Raw genomic sequence first — 17,012 nt, 5'->3', positions numbered from 1 at the left:
AGGACCTTGTTGTTTATCTATTTCATGTCCAGTAGTTTTGTATCATATTTTAGATTGAAACGTGGACTTTTTTCAATCAAGTACTTTTTTAGGATATGGGAATCTGCATTTTTAAGTCTTTATAAAGATCAATTTTACCTGGATAAAATTTCATTTGTCTATCATTCATGAAACTCAATAGATTCTTAGAATTGAATCAATAGATTCTTGGAATTGAATTCTTAGAGTCATTTCTTGGAATTGACTTAGTGAATTCAAACATTTCCACAATGATTGGTGCCCAGAAAGTTCACTTTCCCTAAAAACTTGCAAAGACTGGAAGAAACAAGATGGGAGTGAAGAGCCCATTTAAAAGGCTTTCTGTGGATTGCAGGTGTGTATTCAAAACAGCTCCCACGAACTGCACGCACCCATTGCAGTGCAGAACTCTATCATCTCATTCTGACTTGTTGAATGCTCTGGCCCAGCAAATCCATATTTTTCCCCCAAAACGAAAAGATTTAAATCTAGATGTCCTGTCGCGGCCTTTGATCAGGAAACCAAATACAGAGCAGTTTACTTTCGTTCCTCACGAAGAGCCCTTGTCACACCCCATCTGTTGGCAGTAGAAGCATCCTTCTCATTTGCCCTTGTTTTCGGCTGGTGTCCAGCAGGAACACAATCACACCCGATGGAGTGAACACCTGAGGTTTCTTTTCTCTCCTCAGCTCTCCGCACTGCAAGCCAAGGTCCATTATCTCAAGTTCCTCAGTGACCTTCGACTGTATGGGGGCCGTGTGTTCAAGGCAACATTAGTGGTAATTTCTTTTCCTTGCTTTTTCATGGAAGCCACAGAGGCCTGCAAAATGTCACTGTCTGGGCTGTCTTGAATGAGCTCTCTTTGATGACAAAAGCAAATCAGCTGTGAATCTTTTCCAGCCCTTATTTCTAATTGACTGCACCCCAGTCTGAAAATATCAGAAGAGATGTTAAGCTAGATAACGCCACTGCAGAATGCCCTAGAAAAAGAAATGTGAAGAGCCGAGAGAATGCGCTCTCACAATGGCCTCCTTTTAAATCACTGGGCCAGAATGATTTTAAAAAGAGAAGAAAAAAAAGTCCTCATTTCTAAAAGCTTCTCATGTTAATGAATATATGTGCTATGATAGCATTTACTTTCTACATTATTCATAATTGATCAGAGCCTCGCTGCAATCATATATCTGGTTCTTCTAATTGGATGATTTAGTACAGTGTAACCCAGGAATACTTTCTAAAGAAAATGTAATCTTATAAAAACAGACTCTCAGGTTCAACTTTGCCTGGTGCTTCAGAGGTCTAGCATTTTTATTTTATTTTATTTTATTTATTTATTGGACGCACTATGCGACTTGCGGGTTCTTAGTTCCCCGACCAGGGACTGAACCCGGGGCCCCGGGCAGTGAAAGTGCGGAGTCCTAACCACTGGACCTCCGGGGAATTCCCAGAGGTCTAGTAGTTTTAATATTTTGTCGACGTCTCTTTCTCAGCAGGCAGAAAAGCGCTCAGAAGTGACCCTCCTGGTGGGGCCCCGCTACGGCATAAGCCATGTGATAAACACCAAAACCAATCTGGTGGCTCTTTTAGCCGACTTCAGCCATGTCAATAGGATTGAGATGTTTACTGAAGAGGAGAGCTTGGTGAGGGTGGAGCTCCATGTGCTGGATGTGAAGGTAAGTCTTTCAGACACTGATACGAGGCCTTGAACGTGGTGGCCTTGCTTCCTGATAGTGCTGCTGATATTTATAAAGCGGGCAAAATTTCCACATGGGCAGCACATAGAAGGCGCAGAAAAAGGCCACCCAACTCAGGTGTGAGGGCCCCAGTCCTCACTAGATAGCTCTGTGACTGGGGGACAAGTCACTCTCCTTCCCTGGCCTCCATGTCTTCATCTCCACGTGAGAAAGCAAGTGAGTTCATTTCGAAAGGCCCTTCTGGCTCCAGAGTGCATGAACCATACATGGAGAGGAGGGGACACGTCTCCCTGCTTACTTTCCAGGATCTGTGGCTCTTGCATAGAGTCAGGGAGCTTTTTCCCAACTTTGTTCAGAACCCCCTTTCCCTTTTGTTAGGTTGCATCCGTATGTGCTTATTCTTTTGAAAAAACTGAGTATTTTAGTCAATCTGTCTTTTCATGCTGTAACAATCAGCGCTGGCTGAACATCTGGCCCCTTTAATATCACGGCCATTTCATTTGAAACAACTATCTGAGATTGTCCTCAGAGGGCAGACATTTCCTCCCCAGACAGAAGTGGACAGGAAGTAATCCAGGTCCCCTGTCCCCACCTTCTTGTCCCAGTATGTAATAGATGAGTCATTGGATTTGGGCAGCGTTGATGTATCTGATGTTTCTATAGAGAAAAGGCACTGGACCCAAAGAGAGACAGTGAGTCCACAGAGGAAACAGGGTGAACGAGGAGGAGTGCTCTGAGAACTGCCCCTGCCCCTACCTCGCTCCCAGCCTCATACCCAGCAGGGCGTGGGAGGGGCGGATTGCGAGCAAAGGAGAATGTGGGAAAGGGCTTCTGCGCAGCAAAAGGGGAGCCTCAGCGTGCTGTGCAGCAGGAAGAGATGAGCATGAAAGGGCGAGCGTGCGGCTCAGGCGCGCTGGCCGTGGCCCATGGCGTTTCGTGGGCTGAATCCAGGGAGCTGCCCTTGACTTCATGGCAAAGAAAGTCCAAGAGGAGACTTGGCGTGCCTGTCCCGGTCCATAACCGAAGATGCTGAGAACAATAGCCTGTCATGGAAAACAGGCGGAAGAAAGGGTATATCGGGTGCAGTCATCACAGACCTGATAACAGGGATAATCTGTCTCCAACAGAAATGGGTGACAAGACCCTGTGGATGGCTTCCTGCCTACTGAAAAGAATCGTGGGGTGGCTTGGAGGGAGACCACAGTTGAAATGGAAGGAAAAGGCAGCACATCAAGTATCAAGTGGTATAGGGGCTTTGGATGGAAGTTAGGTTTCACCAGCCAAGGCCAGGGTGCTACCCCTGGCAGTGAAAGCAAGAGGCCTGTCATCTCGCTGTTTCTGTGCCTCTCCGGGTGTCTCTTTGTTCTTTGCTCCCTTATTTCCCTCTCACTTTCTCTCTCTTTCAACAAGAACACGCCAGCAAGTCCACCCTTCCTTACTCAACGAGGATAATTGCTTCCCTATATGCCCAAGATCCACGTACAGTTATATGGTAACCTCATAGTTTCCAGAAAGTTCTGGCAGGGCCTCTTCTCAACTCCCATGTCTGTCTGGCCCTCCTCTGAATTTACAATTTCTTTTAGAAGCGTCATTTTCCTGGATCTCCCTGACACTCTTCATTCAGTCTTAGCAGTAATTTCCACCTGATTTTTGCTTTGCCTCAACACGAATTTTCACCACGAACCCAAACTTAATCTTCCTGTGATTATTTTTCAGATGGTGGGTTCACAACTAGTAACTGACTCCTTAACTATGACTTTTAAAAATATTAACTATTTGGAACAAAGCCAGTCTTTTTTTTTTAACCCAGTAAGACTTGGGAAAGGTTCCAGATGTCTAGGCTTTCAAAATGTTGTCACCTGAACGTTTTTCAGTCAGGCTTTCTGTTACACCTGACCTTTCCCCCATTTGCGTTTCTTCAATGAAACAGTCGCTCCAAAACTTTGTTTGTTCACATTTCATAAGCACAAACGTAGCCGTTGTCCCTCGAGGGAGGTTATTAAAGAGGGATGGTTTTAACCAAAACATTCTCTTTTGTGTAGCCCATCACGCTCTTGATGGAATCTTCCGATGCCATGAACCTGGCCTGCTTAACGGCTGGATACTACCGGCTGCTCGTGGATTCCAGGAGGTCGATATTTAACATGGCCAACAAGAAAAGCGCAGGGACCCAGGAGACAGGTATTCTCTTCCGAAACTCACGAGGCACCCACCTCCCTTCCCCACGCCGCCAGACAACAACAATAAGGATATTTCTTGAAAAGTTAAAATTGTACACATAAAAACATCTGGTGTCCAAATTTAACACAAAACCCTCCAATTACTTCTGATATGGTCTAGTTTTTTTTTAATGAAGATGTTGATTTTTCCATCATGTTTTACACATCACTTGGCAATGTTGGGTGCACGCTTCCAAAGCAGTGATTTAATTATTGTGAAGGGCGTAGGCCTCAGCCCTTACGGCTAAGTTTTTTACTGCCTCATTCTTCTAGAGGTGAGTCAGGGCACAGAGAACTAAGGATGGAATGCCCAGTAGGGGTTGTGAGCCCCCAGCTTTAGGGCTGGTCCCTCGTTACGGTTCCAGGATTCTGGGAGCCTTACAAGAGGAAGACTTGAGAATTGCCCAGCCCTCGGACTTCGGGCTCTAGAAGGGACCCTGGAAGCCATCTTAGCTTTTTAGCAGAAGCATCAAAATGGCAAAGATCCAATAATTCATCTCAGCGACTTGACAGGGAGAAATAGCTCCAAAGTGAGGATAAGGAGGGCTGCAGCTGTTAAACTGATAGTTCCTTTGAGGGTGGATGGTTTTTATTTATTTTAGAACTTTTTTTTTGAAATTTATTTTATGGAAATATAGTTGATTTACAGTGTGTTAATTTCTGCCGTACAGCAGAGTAATTCAGTCATACACAGATATACATTCTTTTTCATAATCTCTTCCATTGTGGTTCATCACAGGACATAGAATATAGTTCCCTGTGCTATACAGTAAGACCTTGTTGTTTATCCATTCTATAGATAATAGTTTGCATGCTCGAAAACCTTTTTCTTCAGTGTTTGAACTTTTTCCTCCATCTGTAGTGGACCCTCAGGAAATATGGCTGATGGACAGACCCTACCATTCAAGCCAGAGCTACTGACCCATGAAAAAGTATAATCAGGGGCTCCATAATTAGGGTTTCTTTTAAAAGAAAGGGAAATCCTTAAGAACAAATTTTATTGTCACTGTTACTGAGAGAAAAGGGGGAAAGGAAAAAGAAGGGAAGGAAGATCCCCTAGTTTTAAACTTAGAAGACAACAGATATTATTCCATGAATATATAGTAATATGTAGCTAGGTGCACACACACAGACAGACTGGCATGCAGTTTATTGTGACGGTTGGTTGAGTGGAACAATTGCCGTCAAAGGGTAAAGGAAGACCAGAGAGAAAGAGAGGAGAGCAAGGCGTGCTGGAAGGCAGCTGGCACTTGCGGCTAGATTTCATCCCACCCCACCTCGAAGTGTCTGTTGCTTCTAAGAGACACAAATGATTACAAATAAGTAGGTTCAAAAAGGAGGTGGTAAATATTTTTACGACCACATGTTTTCATTCAGCGAGGAGATTTAGAGCAACTGAGCGCTGATGCTTGAAGTTCTGAAGAGCAGTTCCGCAGTTTAACACAATCCTTTCACATTGGAAAATCGTAATCTTAAAATCTTAAAGTTTCCTGTGAAAATCAAACCTTTTCCCCATGGACTGTTACGATTGTATGGGTGCAAGAGGAGAGCCAAACCCACCACTCTACAACTGGTCACAGAACCGAGGGGCCTCAGTTCTGTCTACTTTAGAGTGACTCACAATGTGATGTTGCGTAAAGTTTCAAGAGGCAAAAACTTAGTTCCGAAAAGTATTATATTGCTGTGGAGAAAGACTGGAACTTCAGCCTTTCGGTAATTTCTCTCAGTTCGACAGTGAGAATGAGGGTGAAGGCACATGTTGCAAATAGCACACGCAGGCTGGAGTGCGTGTGTGCTTGTGCGTGTTTAATAAGGGAGGACGAGTCAGAGGGATGGCGCACTCCCAAAAAGCAGCTGGTTGGCCCAAGCAGAGCTGCAGCTCGGGGCTTAGCGCCCTCTAATGGCTGAAAGGGCTCCCTTCTCCTCGGAAGTTCCCCAGAGGTCTCCCGACACTCAAAAACTCTACAGAGCAAAGTGCGTTGAGGCCAGCTCGTCCCTAGAAGGAGACAGACATCCTTCTGTGTTTCCAAAATCATTCCAGAAGCCAAGTCAGTACACCCTCCTGGAAGGAAGCCAAGAGTGAGTATGTCTTTTCTTCTTGTCTCAAATTGATCAAAGACCTTCGCCAAGATCTCTAACCAGAAACAGTAAGCCCCTATTCCTTCTTCACTCTCTTGAAAATTAACCCTTCAGGTCCTTTCAAAATCCGTGAACCCACATAGCTAAGCATCTCTGAGCCTTAGGAAAGTCTGTTAACTTGCTTTTAGCCTGCTGACCTATTCAGATTTCTTGTTGGTCTAAACCAGGGGTGGGCAAAGTATGGCCTATGGATCAAATCTTGTTCTTGTGAATAAAGTTTCGTTGAAACTTGTACATTGTATTGGGTTCCTAGGGCAGCCTTAACAAAGTATCACAAGCTTGGGGACAGCAGAACAGAAACTTGTTCTCTCACAGTTTGGGGGCTAGACGTCCAAAATCGAGGCATTGGCAGGGCCACGCTCCCTCCAGAGGTGCCTGGGAGAATCTTCCTTTGCCTCTTCCTGTTCTCAGTGGCCATCAGCATCCCTTGGAGCTGCGTGACTCTAGTCTCTGCCTGTGTCTTCTCATGGTCTTCCCTCCTTCTCTGTGTGGCCCAAATCTCCCCCTGCTTTTCTCTTATAAGGGCACTTCCCATTGGATTTTAGGGCCCTACACAGATAATTCGGGGTGACTTCATCTCAAGATTCTTAATTATATCTGCAAAGACTCTTTCCAAATAAAGTCACATTCTTAGCTTTTGCGGGGTGGGGGGTGGGGGGCGGTCACCATTCAAGTCAGCACATCCACTTGCTTATGTGTCATCCATGGCTCCTTTTGTGTTACAACAGCAGAGTTGAGTAGTTGCTCAACTGAGCTGTTGGCCCACAAAACCTAAAATATTTACCATCTGGCCCTCCCTTTACAGAGAAAATTTGCCAACCCCTGGTTTCAACCCAGAGCTGTCTCACAACTTTGTTGAACCACTCTCCCTCCTCCCAGCAATCCACACTCCACACACACACACACACACACACGCACACACACACACACACACACTCACTCCCTCCCTCCCTCCCTCACTCACTCACACAGAGCCAGTCATAATCCATGTCATTGTTAATAAAACAGTGCCGAACCCTGATAGGTGTATTTGTTATAAGGTAGCACGTAAGTATGGCTGGTGTGTAACTCAGTGTCTTCAAACTTTTATCTTTACCTGCTATTCATAAAAATATATGTATGGAGTAAAATGACTCGGAACATTGTGCAGCATTGAGTCCATTGTATATTTGGGAGAGAGCCAAAACCTCCTCAGTGAAACTGATTCTTTTTCCCGTATCTCTTGTATATCTGATTTCAGTATTATTCAAACTTGGGCCAGAGGGCAATTTGAGGAAGCAAATGGGACAATTTGTGACCCTAACATTTCCTCAAAATGTCACCTCTGGAATTGACAAAGCAATATTGACACAATGACTCACTGCCCTGTCCTGGTAAATATCAGAGCAAAATCTCCACAGCCGAATTCTCTACTGGAAGACCCTTGAAGAGCAAACAAAACAATGATATTTAAATTAGAGTTTTGCAATTTTGAAGAACATCAAACAAATCTTCAGGAGTTTTCACCATACAAGTAAAAATGGAAATTCCTCAAAGTGTTAACTATGCGTAGAAAGAGCAGAGAGGGTACGTAACCTGCGAATGCTCCACCTTCTACGTCCCACCCGTGTGTGCGTGTGTGCTTACAGGCATGCGTACTGGCATTTATGCGTAAAAAATATGCACACCCACAAGGACAGGAAAAGGCTAAAGAGAGAAGTTTTGGCGCCACCATTGTAATATGTAGTATTATAGTTTTCATTAATATACATTATATGTATATATTTATTATTACCTTATCATTACAATATTTCCTAAAATATTTCCTAAAATTTCCTAAAGTGTGAGGATCCTTGACCTTCTCTTAACTCAATGAGGAAAAAGTCCAACATCTCCCTCTGCAAACCGGGAAATGTTAGATCTCACTTTACAAAGAAAAGGGCAATCTGTTTTCTGGAATAACAGCCTATTGGACTGTCGCCTTTAAGGATTTTTAAAGGCATGTAGTATATTCCCATTTATAGACATAAATGAGGCCTTTTAATGCTAGAATCAGAGATCAAATGGAAGTAAGCTGTAGTTCCGTACTCTCGGATGGTATTCTGCTTTATCAAATAGCAATTCTATTTTCCGCAGTATCAATTCTCCTAACCAAGAAATCCTTGCACCTGAAGCCTAAATCGACCGCTACCGTATTTGGAAAGCTGAATAACAACCGTATTCACAAAAGTGGTGCTACAAGCCATTAAGTTAAGAAACAGAGACAAGGCCCCCCAGAAACCAGACAGCACAGTAATGTGTCTTTGCATGACTCTTTCTCTTTAGGAACTGAAAATAAAGGAAAGCATAACCTCCTTGGCCCAGATTGGAACTGTATACCCCAAGTGGCCACATTCATTGGCGAAGGGGAGCAAGAGGCGCAGATAACATATATAGATGCAAAGCAGAAGGCAGTTGAGATTCCAGATGGCACCTTGTGTCCAAAAGACCACCACCGGCACCTGTATATGGACAACGCCTATAACTCAGACGAACTCAGCCAGCAGCTGGCCCAGCCGGGAGATGCTTCGTGCAAGGCAGACTACAGAAGTCTAGCTCAGCGGTCCCTGTTGACTCTCTCAGGACCAGAAGCTCTAAAGAAAGCACAGGAGCCTCCAAGAGGAGCTAAAGTGTCCTTTATTTTTGGAGACCTCGCCTTGGATGATGGCATCACTGCCCCGACTCTCGGCTATGAAAGACTACTGGACCAGAGTCCGGAACTGCTGGAGAAGCAGAGGAATCTCTACATCAGTGGTGCCAACGACACGAAGAGCCTGGATCTCACTCCAGACGCAGAGGGCATCCAGTTCGTGGCCAATTCTGTGTATGCAAACATAGGCGACGTGAAGAACTTCGAGGCCGCCCAGGGCATAGAGGAGCCCCTCTTGCACGACATCTGTTACGCAGAGAACACCGATGACGCGGAGGACGAGGACGACGCGAGCTGTGAGGAGGACCTCGTGGTGGGAGAGATGAACCAGCCGGCCATCCTCAACCTGTCTGGGTCAAGCGATGACATCATTGACCTCACGTCCCTGCCCCCGCCCGAAGGGGACGGCCACGAGGATGACTTCCTGTTGCGCTCCTTGAACATGGCTATCGCCGCGCCTCCACCTGGCTTCAGAGATAGTTCCGACGAGGAGGACTCTCAGAGCCAGGCCGCTTCCTTCCTAGAGGGCAAGGAGGCAGGCGGCCCCCTGCAGAACGACGAGATCCCCGTGTCCCTTATCGACACTGTGCCGACCAGCGCCGAGGGCAAGTGTGAGAAGGGCCTGGATAACGCCGTCGTTTCCACGCTGGACACTCTAGAAGCTCTGTCCGTGTCAGAAGATCAGCAGACCAGTGACAATTCAGGTTCTTTCACGATTGTTACATTTATTCACTGATAGCCATATCATTTCATCCTTTCAAGCCATCCGCCCTTGGAGTCCTGTCATGTGTCCTTCATGTCACGCATGTCCCATTTCCTAAACGTGCTGAAACTACCATCGTGGGGTTTTGGTGCGTGTGGTGTCCCTGGTGGTTCTTTTTTTAAAACGCGTGGCACGTTTTTTTCCCCCCGTTTCCGGAACAACTGTGCAATAAACTCAGAGTCCTTACTGAAAAGGGAAAAACTTGGTTTTTTGTTTTTTTTTTTTTTTTAAAAAATAATAATGAGCCCCATTTTCTTACATGTCTCCTAATGCCTGTGATGCATCCATTAACCGGCTCTTGTTTTTTACGGCCTGCAGGTGTAGCCATCTTGCGGGCCTATAGTCCCGAGTCCTCGTCAGACTCGGGCAATGAAACTAACTCTTCTGAAATGACGGAGAGTTCTGAACTGGCCACGGCCCAGAAGCAGTCAGAAAACCTCTCCCGCATGTTCTTGGCCACTCACGAAGGCTACCACCCCCTTGCGGAAGAGCAGACAGAGTTCCCCACCTCCAAAAGCCCAGCTGGGGCCTTGCCTCCAAAGGCCTCCCACGCCCTCACTGCCCGCCCAGGGAGCGACCCCCCGCCCAAACTTGTGCCTTCCAAGCAGATCCTTCACTCGGACCACATGGAGATGGAGCCCGAAACCATGGAGACTAAGTCAGTCACTGACTACTTCGGCAAACTGCACATCGGGCCCATGGCATATTCCTGCACCAGCAAAAGGAAAAGCCAGCCGGCCGATGGGGAGGGGAGAGCACCCCATAATGGGAGCACGCCAGGGAAAAAACAGCAGGGGACCAAAACGGCAGAGGTGGAGGAGGACGCCAAAGGTAAATTTGCTAGTGTGTCTTCAAGGGACAGTCAACACCTGAGCACTTTGAACCTGGAGAGAACTGCCTTTCGCAAGGACAGCCAAAGATGGTATGTGGCCGCTGAGGGGCCTATGGCTGAAAAGAGTGGATTGGAAGCAGCAGCAGGGATAGCCTTTCCCAGAGCTTTGGCTGTGGGAACCGCGGAGAGCGAGGGGAAGGATGATGGAGCTCCTGATGGAGAAGCCATCGAGGTCTCAGGACTTGGCCAGCGGGACCACTTCTTAACAGAGGTGAGCTGTGTGTCTTCAGCCAAAGACCTAGGTAACCCGGACGATGCCGACCCGTCCACCTGTGACCGTCCTTCCAAGCTCCCCGAGGCGGAGGAGGGCGTGGGCCGCCTTTGTGACTACCACTTGGCCAAGCGGATGTCGTCGTTGCAGAGCGAGGGCCATTTTTCTCTGCAGAGCTCTCAGGGCTCCTCGGTGGACGCAGGCTGCGGCACGGGTAGCAGCACTTGTGCCACCCCGGTGGAGTCCCCGCTCTGTCCCTCCGTGGGGAAGCACCTGACTCCTGAGGCTTCCGGGAAAGGCGTGAGTTACAGTCCTTCGGAGGAGAGAGCCACCGGCCTTCCCAACCACGGAGCCGCCTTTAAGGAATTACACCCACAGACAGAAGGGATGTGTCCGCGGATGACACTGCCTGCCCTGCACACGGCCATTAATGCCGAACCCCTGTTTGGCACTTTGAGAGACGGATGTCATCGACTCCCCAAGATTAAGGAAACCACAGGTACAGCAATGATGGATGTAGCGCTCTGCGTTACCCGCCAGGAGCACGTAAACCAAATTTACAACAAGCCTAAGAATAGAAAGTCTGGAAGAAAAGGAAAAGGGTGTTTTAAAAAGGCTGCAGAACTGTGGCCAGGTTAAGTGTCAATCATTGTTCCCCCAGTGTTGAATAAATACTGAAGTTTCTAGGCCTGGCCGGTAGTGGAAATGGCGTTTTTGACCTTTAGCTTCCTGCTCTGTCTTGCTTTTAGAATTTGATGGAGCAACATTTTTCCCCTAAATTCTAAATGTAGACTTTCAGCAGCGCCCAGTGCAACTTTTAGGTATAAGATCGTATTGCCTAGAATCGCAGAAGTTTGATTTCCTTCTCGAGACATTGAATTTCTCATTTTGCCATTTCCTTTTTGAGAGGCAAGGAAGGACAATAGAGCAGGGGATCTGGGACGCGGGAGAGATTGGAGAAGATCCTTTGCCTCTCAGCAATACTTCCAGAGCCCTCCCTGCTCCGTAAGACTCTCCTAGGCGAGGATTCTGAAGTGTCTGGCCTACCGCAGTGTCTAAAAGGTTTGCGGGGGATGCACGATGAGCTGCTTTATTTTCCCCCAAATAATAAAATATAGACGCCAGGCAGAAACACGAACACAGCCACCTTCGGTGCCCGCCTTCACCGTTCTGCCACCCAGTGGGCACCTGTCCGTCTCCCAGGTCCACGTGGCCGGCCATCGTGTGGCAAAAGCAGACACTACTTCATACCTTCCCATTTCAAATTATATCCTCAGTAGTGTCTTTTCCATATAGGTCAGTAGATGTTAGTGAGACCTTATATCGGTCAATTTCCATTCCCGCCGTTTTAAGGTTATCTCCTTTCTCAAAACTCACCACTGGCTTCACCTGCCTTGGGAAACCCATCTATGAATGTTACTAAACTCATCTCCCAACTAGCATCTTTGCCTCTCAGCTCATTAAAGGACACTTTGCAGTTTACGAAGAGCTTTCACCTAACTTCCCTCTTGCCTCTCACAAGAATTCTGTGAGGTGGAGATCATTGTCCTCACATGACACCTTTTCTGGGACTTTCCCGGTGTCTCAACTTCAAACCCTGTACCAGGCAAACCTCATGGGGTCCTCTTTAAAAGGTGAATATACCTAATTTGCATTAATTAAAGTAGGCCACTTCTTTTTAGGAAGGTAACCGATGCCAGGATTAACCTGACTCCTTGAAATGGAACTTAAATGTCATAGATATGTTCGAATAATCTATGTGTAAGATGTGTGTTTGCTCATTATATGTCTAAGCTTTAGTAGATAAATATGGGGAACAAGGCAATTCATAAAAGTCCACTGTGTCCCTCAAAATATTTCTGATTTCTCGACAATGCCAAATGAAGCAGTAGTTTCAGGAATAAGAGATTCTAGTATTTCTTAAAATATATTAAAATTGAAATCTATTAAAAGATTTCAGGAGGCCGTCTTTGGAAAGCAGGTCAACCCTGGCAGATGGCAGCTCTTCTGGAGTACATCCTTGGGAGATGACAGACATCACATAGAGATTTAGTAAAAATGACCCCCCCCCCCCATGAGGTGCTTAATGATTCTCTCTGTTTTCCTACTACCCCTAGTGTAGCTTTGACAGAGCCTGGGAAGGAGAGACGAGGAGGCATGCCTTCAGCTTGGTCTCAACATCCTGAAGCTGACCCCACCCTGCTACCATCCAACATTCACTCGGAATCAAAGGTGCCAATTCCAAATCAAGAGCCTAATGATTTCTCCCAAGCAAACGAGGCCTACGGGGAGGCTGTGAGCTGGTGGCCACTGGATCTGAGAGGGGGGAGCCTCAGGACACCCCCCAGCCAGAGGGCTCTGAGACGTAGCAGCAGTATCCTCTCGGGATCTGTAAGTTTGGAGACCTTCCGGGAGAGAAGCAAAGGTGCAGTCAGCTTAAAGTGTCCAGGTATCACAGAAGCACAGGAGGCCAGTTCAGAAAGGCGAGCAGAACTCCCCCTAGGGAGGAAGCTCACCAAAAGTTTTTCCCAAAGCTCGATGCACTTTAGCTCTGAGGGGAAAGTTCACAAAAGGTCCCCAGCGGCTCACAAAAACTCAAAGCTGTATAGGACATTGCCCTTGCGGAAGCTGGAAGGCAGCAACTGGAGATGCCGGGGACCTTTCAGCTACTGCTTCCTGAACCGAGGGCAGGATGAAGATGGTGACGAAGAGGAGGAGGAGGGAGAGGCCACCTTCCAAGTCTCTTGCCTCTTTCGACCACAGATGACTCAAGCCATGCCAGACCCAAGCAGCCCACCCCTGGCTGTTGGAATTCAGAAGCAAAGAGGGGAGCTGTCCAGAGGTTCCGTTCTGAAGGTCTGGGCTGAAGACCTGAGTGGCCCAGATGACGTGGACTTCAGCAACCTGGCTTTTGATGCCCGGATTGCAAGGATAAATGCCCTTAAGGAGAGCACATATGCAATGCCCGATGGGTTCCTCGCAGCCCAAAATGATGCCAATGAGCTGCTCTGCCTTGTGAGGGCAACCAAGGGGAAGAAAGAGGAGTCCCGCCTTGACGCGTATGACCTAACGCTTTCTCAGTACAAGCAGCTGTTATCCATTGAGTCCAGGCAGTTGGGAAGTGCCTGCAGGAAAATGGCAATGGCCGAGAAAAGTCCAGAGGAGATGCTCCTCGCCATGACTTGCAGCTTTCAAGTGCTCTGTTGCCTAACAGAGGCCTGCATGCGATTAGTTAAAGTTGTGAACTCAGAAACACAGCGGCAGGAAATTGTAGCGAAGATCGATGAAGTGGTCATAAACTACATCTGTCTCCTGAAAGCTGCCGAGGCAGCCACTGGAAAGACCACTGGGGATCCCACTGTTGGACTCTCAATGCGACATTCAACCACCATGGCCGCTCTCGTAAGCACACTGACACGTTCTCTCAAGATGCTTTTAAATAAATAAAGTATGAAAATCACGTCATAATCTACCTTTGCAAAGCCATACATGAACTTTTATTTACTTTATGTGTACGAAGAACAGATGTCTCCTTTCTTCTCTCTGTATATTTTGTTATTTTATATGAAACAGGAGATAAAAGTCACATTGATGAAAAGTTGACATGTACTGATCCAGATGTATTCTGTTTATATTATACATATATATACATGTAAAAGAAATATAGAAGAAAGTGGTGATATTTGGCTATTTTTCATATAGTCGAAACTCCAGGTATGTGATGTGAAACTCTAAATTCTGCTGTGTTGGAGCAAAACAATGAATCCTATCCCCTTTCCCTCCAAGTGGATACTTGGAGACCATATCATTCATATTTAGAAGTAAAAAAGAAAAGAAAAGAAAAGAAAAAAGAAAAATCACAACGTGTATAAAACAGTACTTATGTTTTAAAACTATGGTTTTTAAGCATTGGAAATAGCAAAAAGACATTTAAAATTCAAAAAGCTATTATGAATTATTAGAGAATATATATAATAAATTAATTTTTTGCTCATAGTGTTTGGTTATCTGATGCTTTTTTCCAGGAATCCTACATATTTCATTTTGGCTTACGCCATTTGGGCTAGAAATGGGGTGGGAGTGGATTCTATTGTGTCAACACAAATGCTCTTCATGATGTTTCTAGAATTCAAATACTTCCTCCCAAATAGAAGAACAGAGAGAATGTTGGGCAGGTTCCTGGGTAATACCTACTTAGGGACTATCTAATTGCATACGAGGAAAGGAATTAATAATACCACAATTAAATTGTTTGATGAAAAGAGAGATCTGCTTTGACTCGATGTCAAAATATACAAACCAAAGACACCATCTCTCTAGAATTCCCTTCAGGGTGACAGAGCGTTTAGTGAAGTATTTGCAAAATTATAAAAAGGAACAGTTAATGATCCTCACAAGTAAATGCAGGTCCGTTAACGTAAAGCAGAGAGCTTCGTGCATCACCTCTACGGGAGCCAACGCTTCCAACCAAATTTGCAATGACAACCTAACACTGGGACAAAATTTCAAATCTGGAATGTTCCAGAAAATCAGGGAAAGATAGTTACTCTAACATGGAAGCCATACTTAAATAAATAATAAAAGTATCTATGAAATGTTCTAATCTGCACTGGCTGATAGAAATATGAAAGCTGGGGGGGAAAAAAACGAGTGGTAAACTTGACCGCTTTAAGTGAACCTGACGGAATGCAAAGAAGTTTTTAGAACCACCGTCTCTCTAAAAATGTATCTTTGGGTCAAAGCAAAAGGATGCAAAGTCTGCAATTGTAAAATAAAGTTGATATGTACATATGTACTTTGTGGCTCTTCTAGTGCTCAAGCCACACACACTCCTATTTATGTAGGTGGCTTCTCAGAATATGACAGGAGTGTGCCCAGTGCAAACGTTTCCATTTCTGTAGGCATAACACAGTCCCCAGTTGCTGTCTCTCTCGTCAGTTGTTCCATAGAGACTCGATAACAAAAGCCACACATATTTACAGGTGGTAGCAAAGAAAAGGAGTTTAGACGTGTTATTATAACGTTTAAATAATAAAACATTATTTGATTACAATTATAAATATTGGTGTTTGATAGTGAGAAATATTAATGATGTTTACTGTGGAAACTTTTTGGTAAATATTCTGTATACGAAAATACATATTAATAGGATTGTGTTCTGTGTCAGACATTGTGCTAAACATATCATATATCTTATCTCATTTAATCATCACGACGATCTTATGGTTTGGACACTTATCATTAATTCCCTATGGAGGCAATATCGTTTCGTAGTTGTTAAGGACATGTGGTTTGGGGTCAGAAACTTCTCGATTTAAATTTGGACTCTGCCACTTTCTAGCCCTTTCATCTTGGGAAAGCTAGTCAATTTTCCTCAGTCTCAAGTTCCTTCTAGTAAAATGGAAGTCAATAATAAGATCTATTTCCATAGGATTGTCACGAGTTTTAAGTAAAATTATGTATATAAAGTTCTTACTGCAATACCTGGCAAAGAGTAAGTACTCAGTGTTAGATATTATTATCATCATAAGCATTGCGTTAAATATATTGCCCAAGGTAATATGTAGGGGCTGTTTGTTTTATATGCATATTGTATCCTGACTCTGTGCAGAATACATGAGTGTATTGCACATGTATAAAAGAAATATACAAGGAAGCGATGATCCGTGTTCAGTCACATGTCCAGTTAGAACACCGTCCCAGTGCATTTCAGTTCTTCGGGAGGCCTCAGTGAAATAGCTCTGGGTCTTTCTAAACAATCTCCCATTACCTTTGGGTGCTCCAATAAATTTCTGTTTCTTATAAACAAACTCTTTACTCCTTAGAAAACCTCAAGAGCCCCCCAATCGCTAAATGTGCTGCTCCTAAGTGGGGTCCAGGTCCACTAGAGTGTAGGAAGAATGTATTAGAATGATACTTGTGTTTATTTTTATCTAGCCTTTTTTATGTTTGTGTATGTTTTATAATGGCGTAAGAGTACAGTGGTATATGTACATCATTTTAAATAAATCAATTAATTAATAAGCATATGCCTGATGCATGTGTGCAATAATATTGTCGCAGGTAGGGCTGCACTCACGGAAGTTCGGAGACCACTGAAGCAGAGAATGATGAAACTTCCTTGTCCCTGAGGGTCCTTTACATTGAGTCCCCAAACCTACTTTTCCAGGTGTACCACCTATCATTTGTATTCATCCTTTATTATACAACTTTCAAACATATACAGAGTTAGGCACGGTCATATAATGAATCAATATGTACTCATCACACACCCATTCATGTCCAATCTTTTCTCTGTTTCTAGGCACCTCCTTCCAAACGGTATGTAGAAGCAAATCCCAGACATCATAGCACTTAATCCATGAATATTTCGGTAAGCACTTCCTATAGATAAGAATTTTTAAAGAT

General features: G+C 45.0%; 1 protein-coding gene across 11 annotated transcripts in view; it reads left to right on the top strand.

Annotated features, from left to right (window-relative positions):
• The window catches only part of FRMPD4 (FERM and PDZ domain containing 4), a 539,580-nt gene extending 523,011 nt beyond the window's left edge, over positions 1-16,569 (top strand). For 9 of the 11 annotated variants that reach the window (XM_067023531.1, XM_067023529.1, XM_067023530.1 and 6 more), the window contains 6 exons: positions 708-797; positions 1,509-1,691; positions 3,755-3,893; positions 8,375-9,442; positions 9,820-11,103; positions 12,727-16,569. In XM_067023531.1, coding sequence (XP_066879632.1) covers positions 708-797; positions 1,509-1,691; positions 3,755-3,893; positions 8,375-9,442; positions 9,820-11,103; positions 12,727-14,051 — 4,089 coding nt within the window. In that variant the 3' untranslated portion in view covers positions 14,052-16,569. Of the gene's footprint in view, positions 1-707; positions 798-1,508; positions 1,692-3,754; positions 3,894-8,374; positions 9,443-9,819; positions 11,104-12,721 lie in introns of all 11 variants that reach the window. The other 2 variants (XM_067023538.1, XM_067023537.1) reach the window with 1 other exon arrangement.
• The last annotated feature ends 443 nt before the right edge of the window (positions 16,570-17,012 follow it).

The sequence above is a fragment of the Kogia breviceps genome, chromosome X (genome assembly GCF_026419965.1).
Source record: "Kogia breviceps isolate mKogBre1 chromosome X, mKogBre1 haplotype 1, whole genome shotgun sequence".
Classification (NCBI taxonomy): domain Eukaryota; kingdom Metazoa; phylum Chordata; class Mammalia; order Artiodactyla; family Physeteridae; genus Kogia; species Kogia breviceps.
Note: the sequence above shows the minus strand (reverse complement) of the source record. Positions and strands in the feature narration are given on the sequence as shown.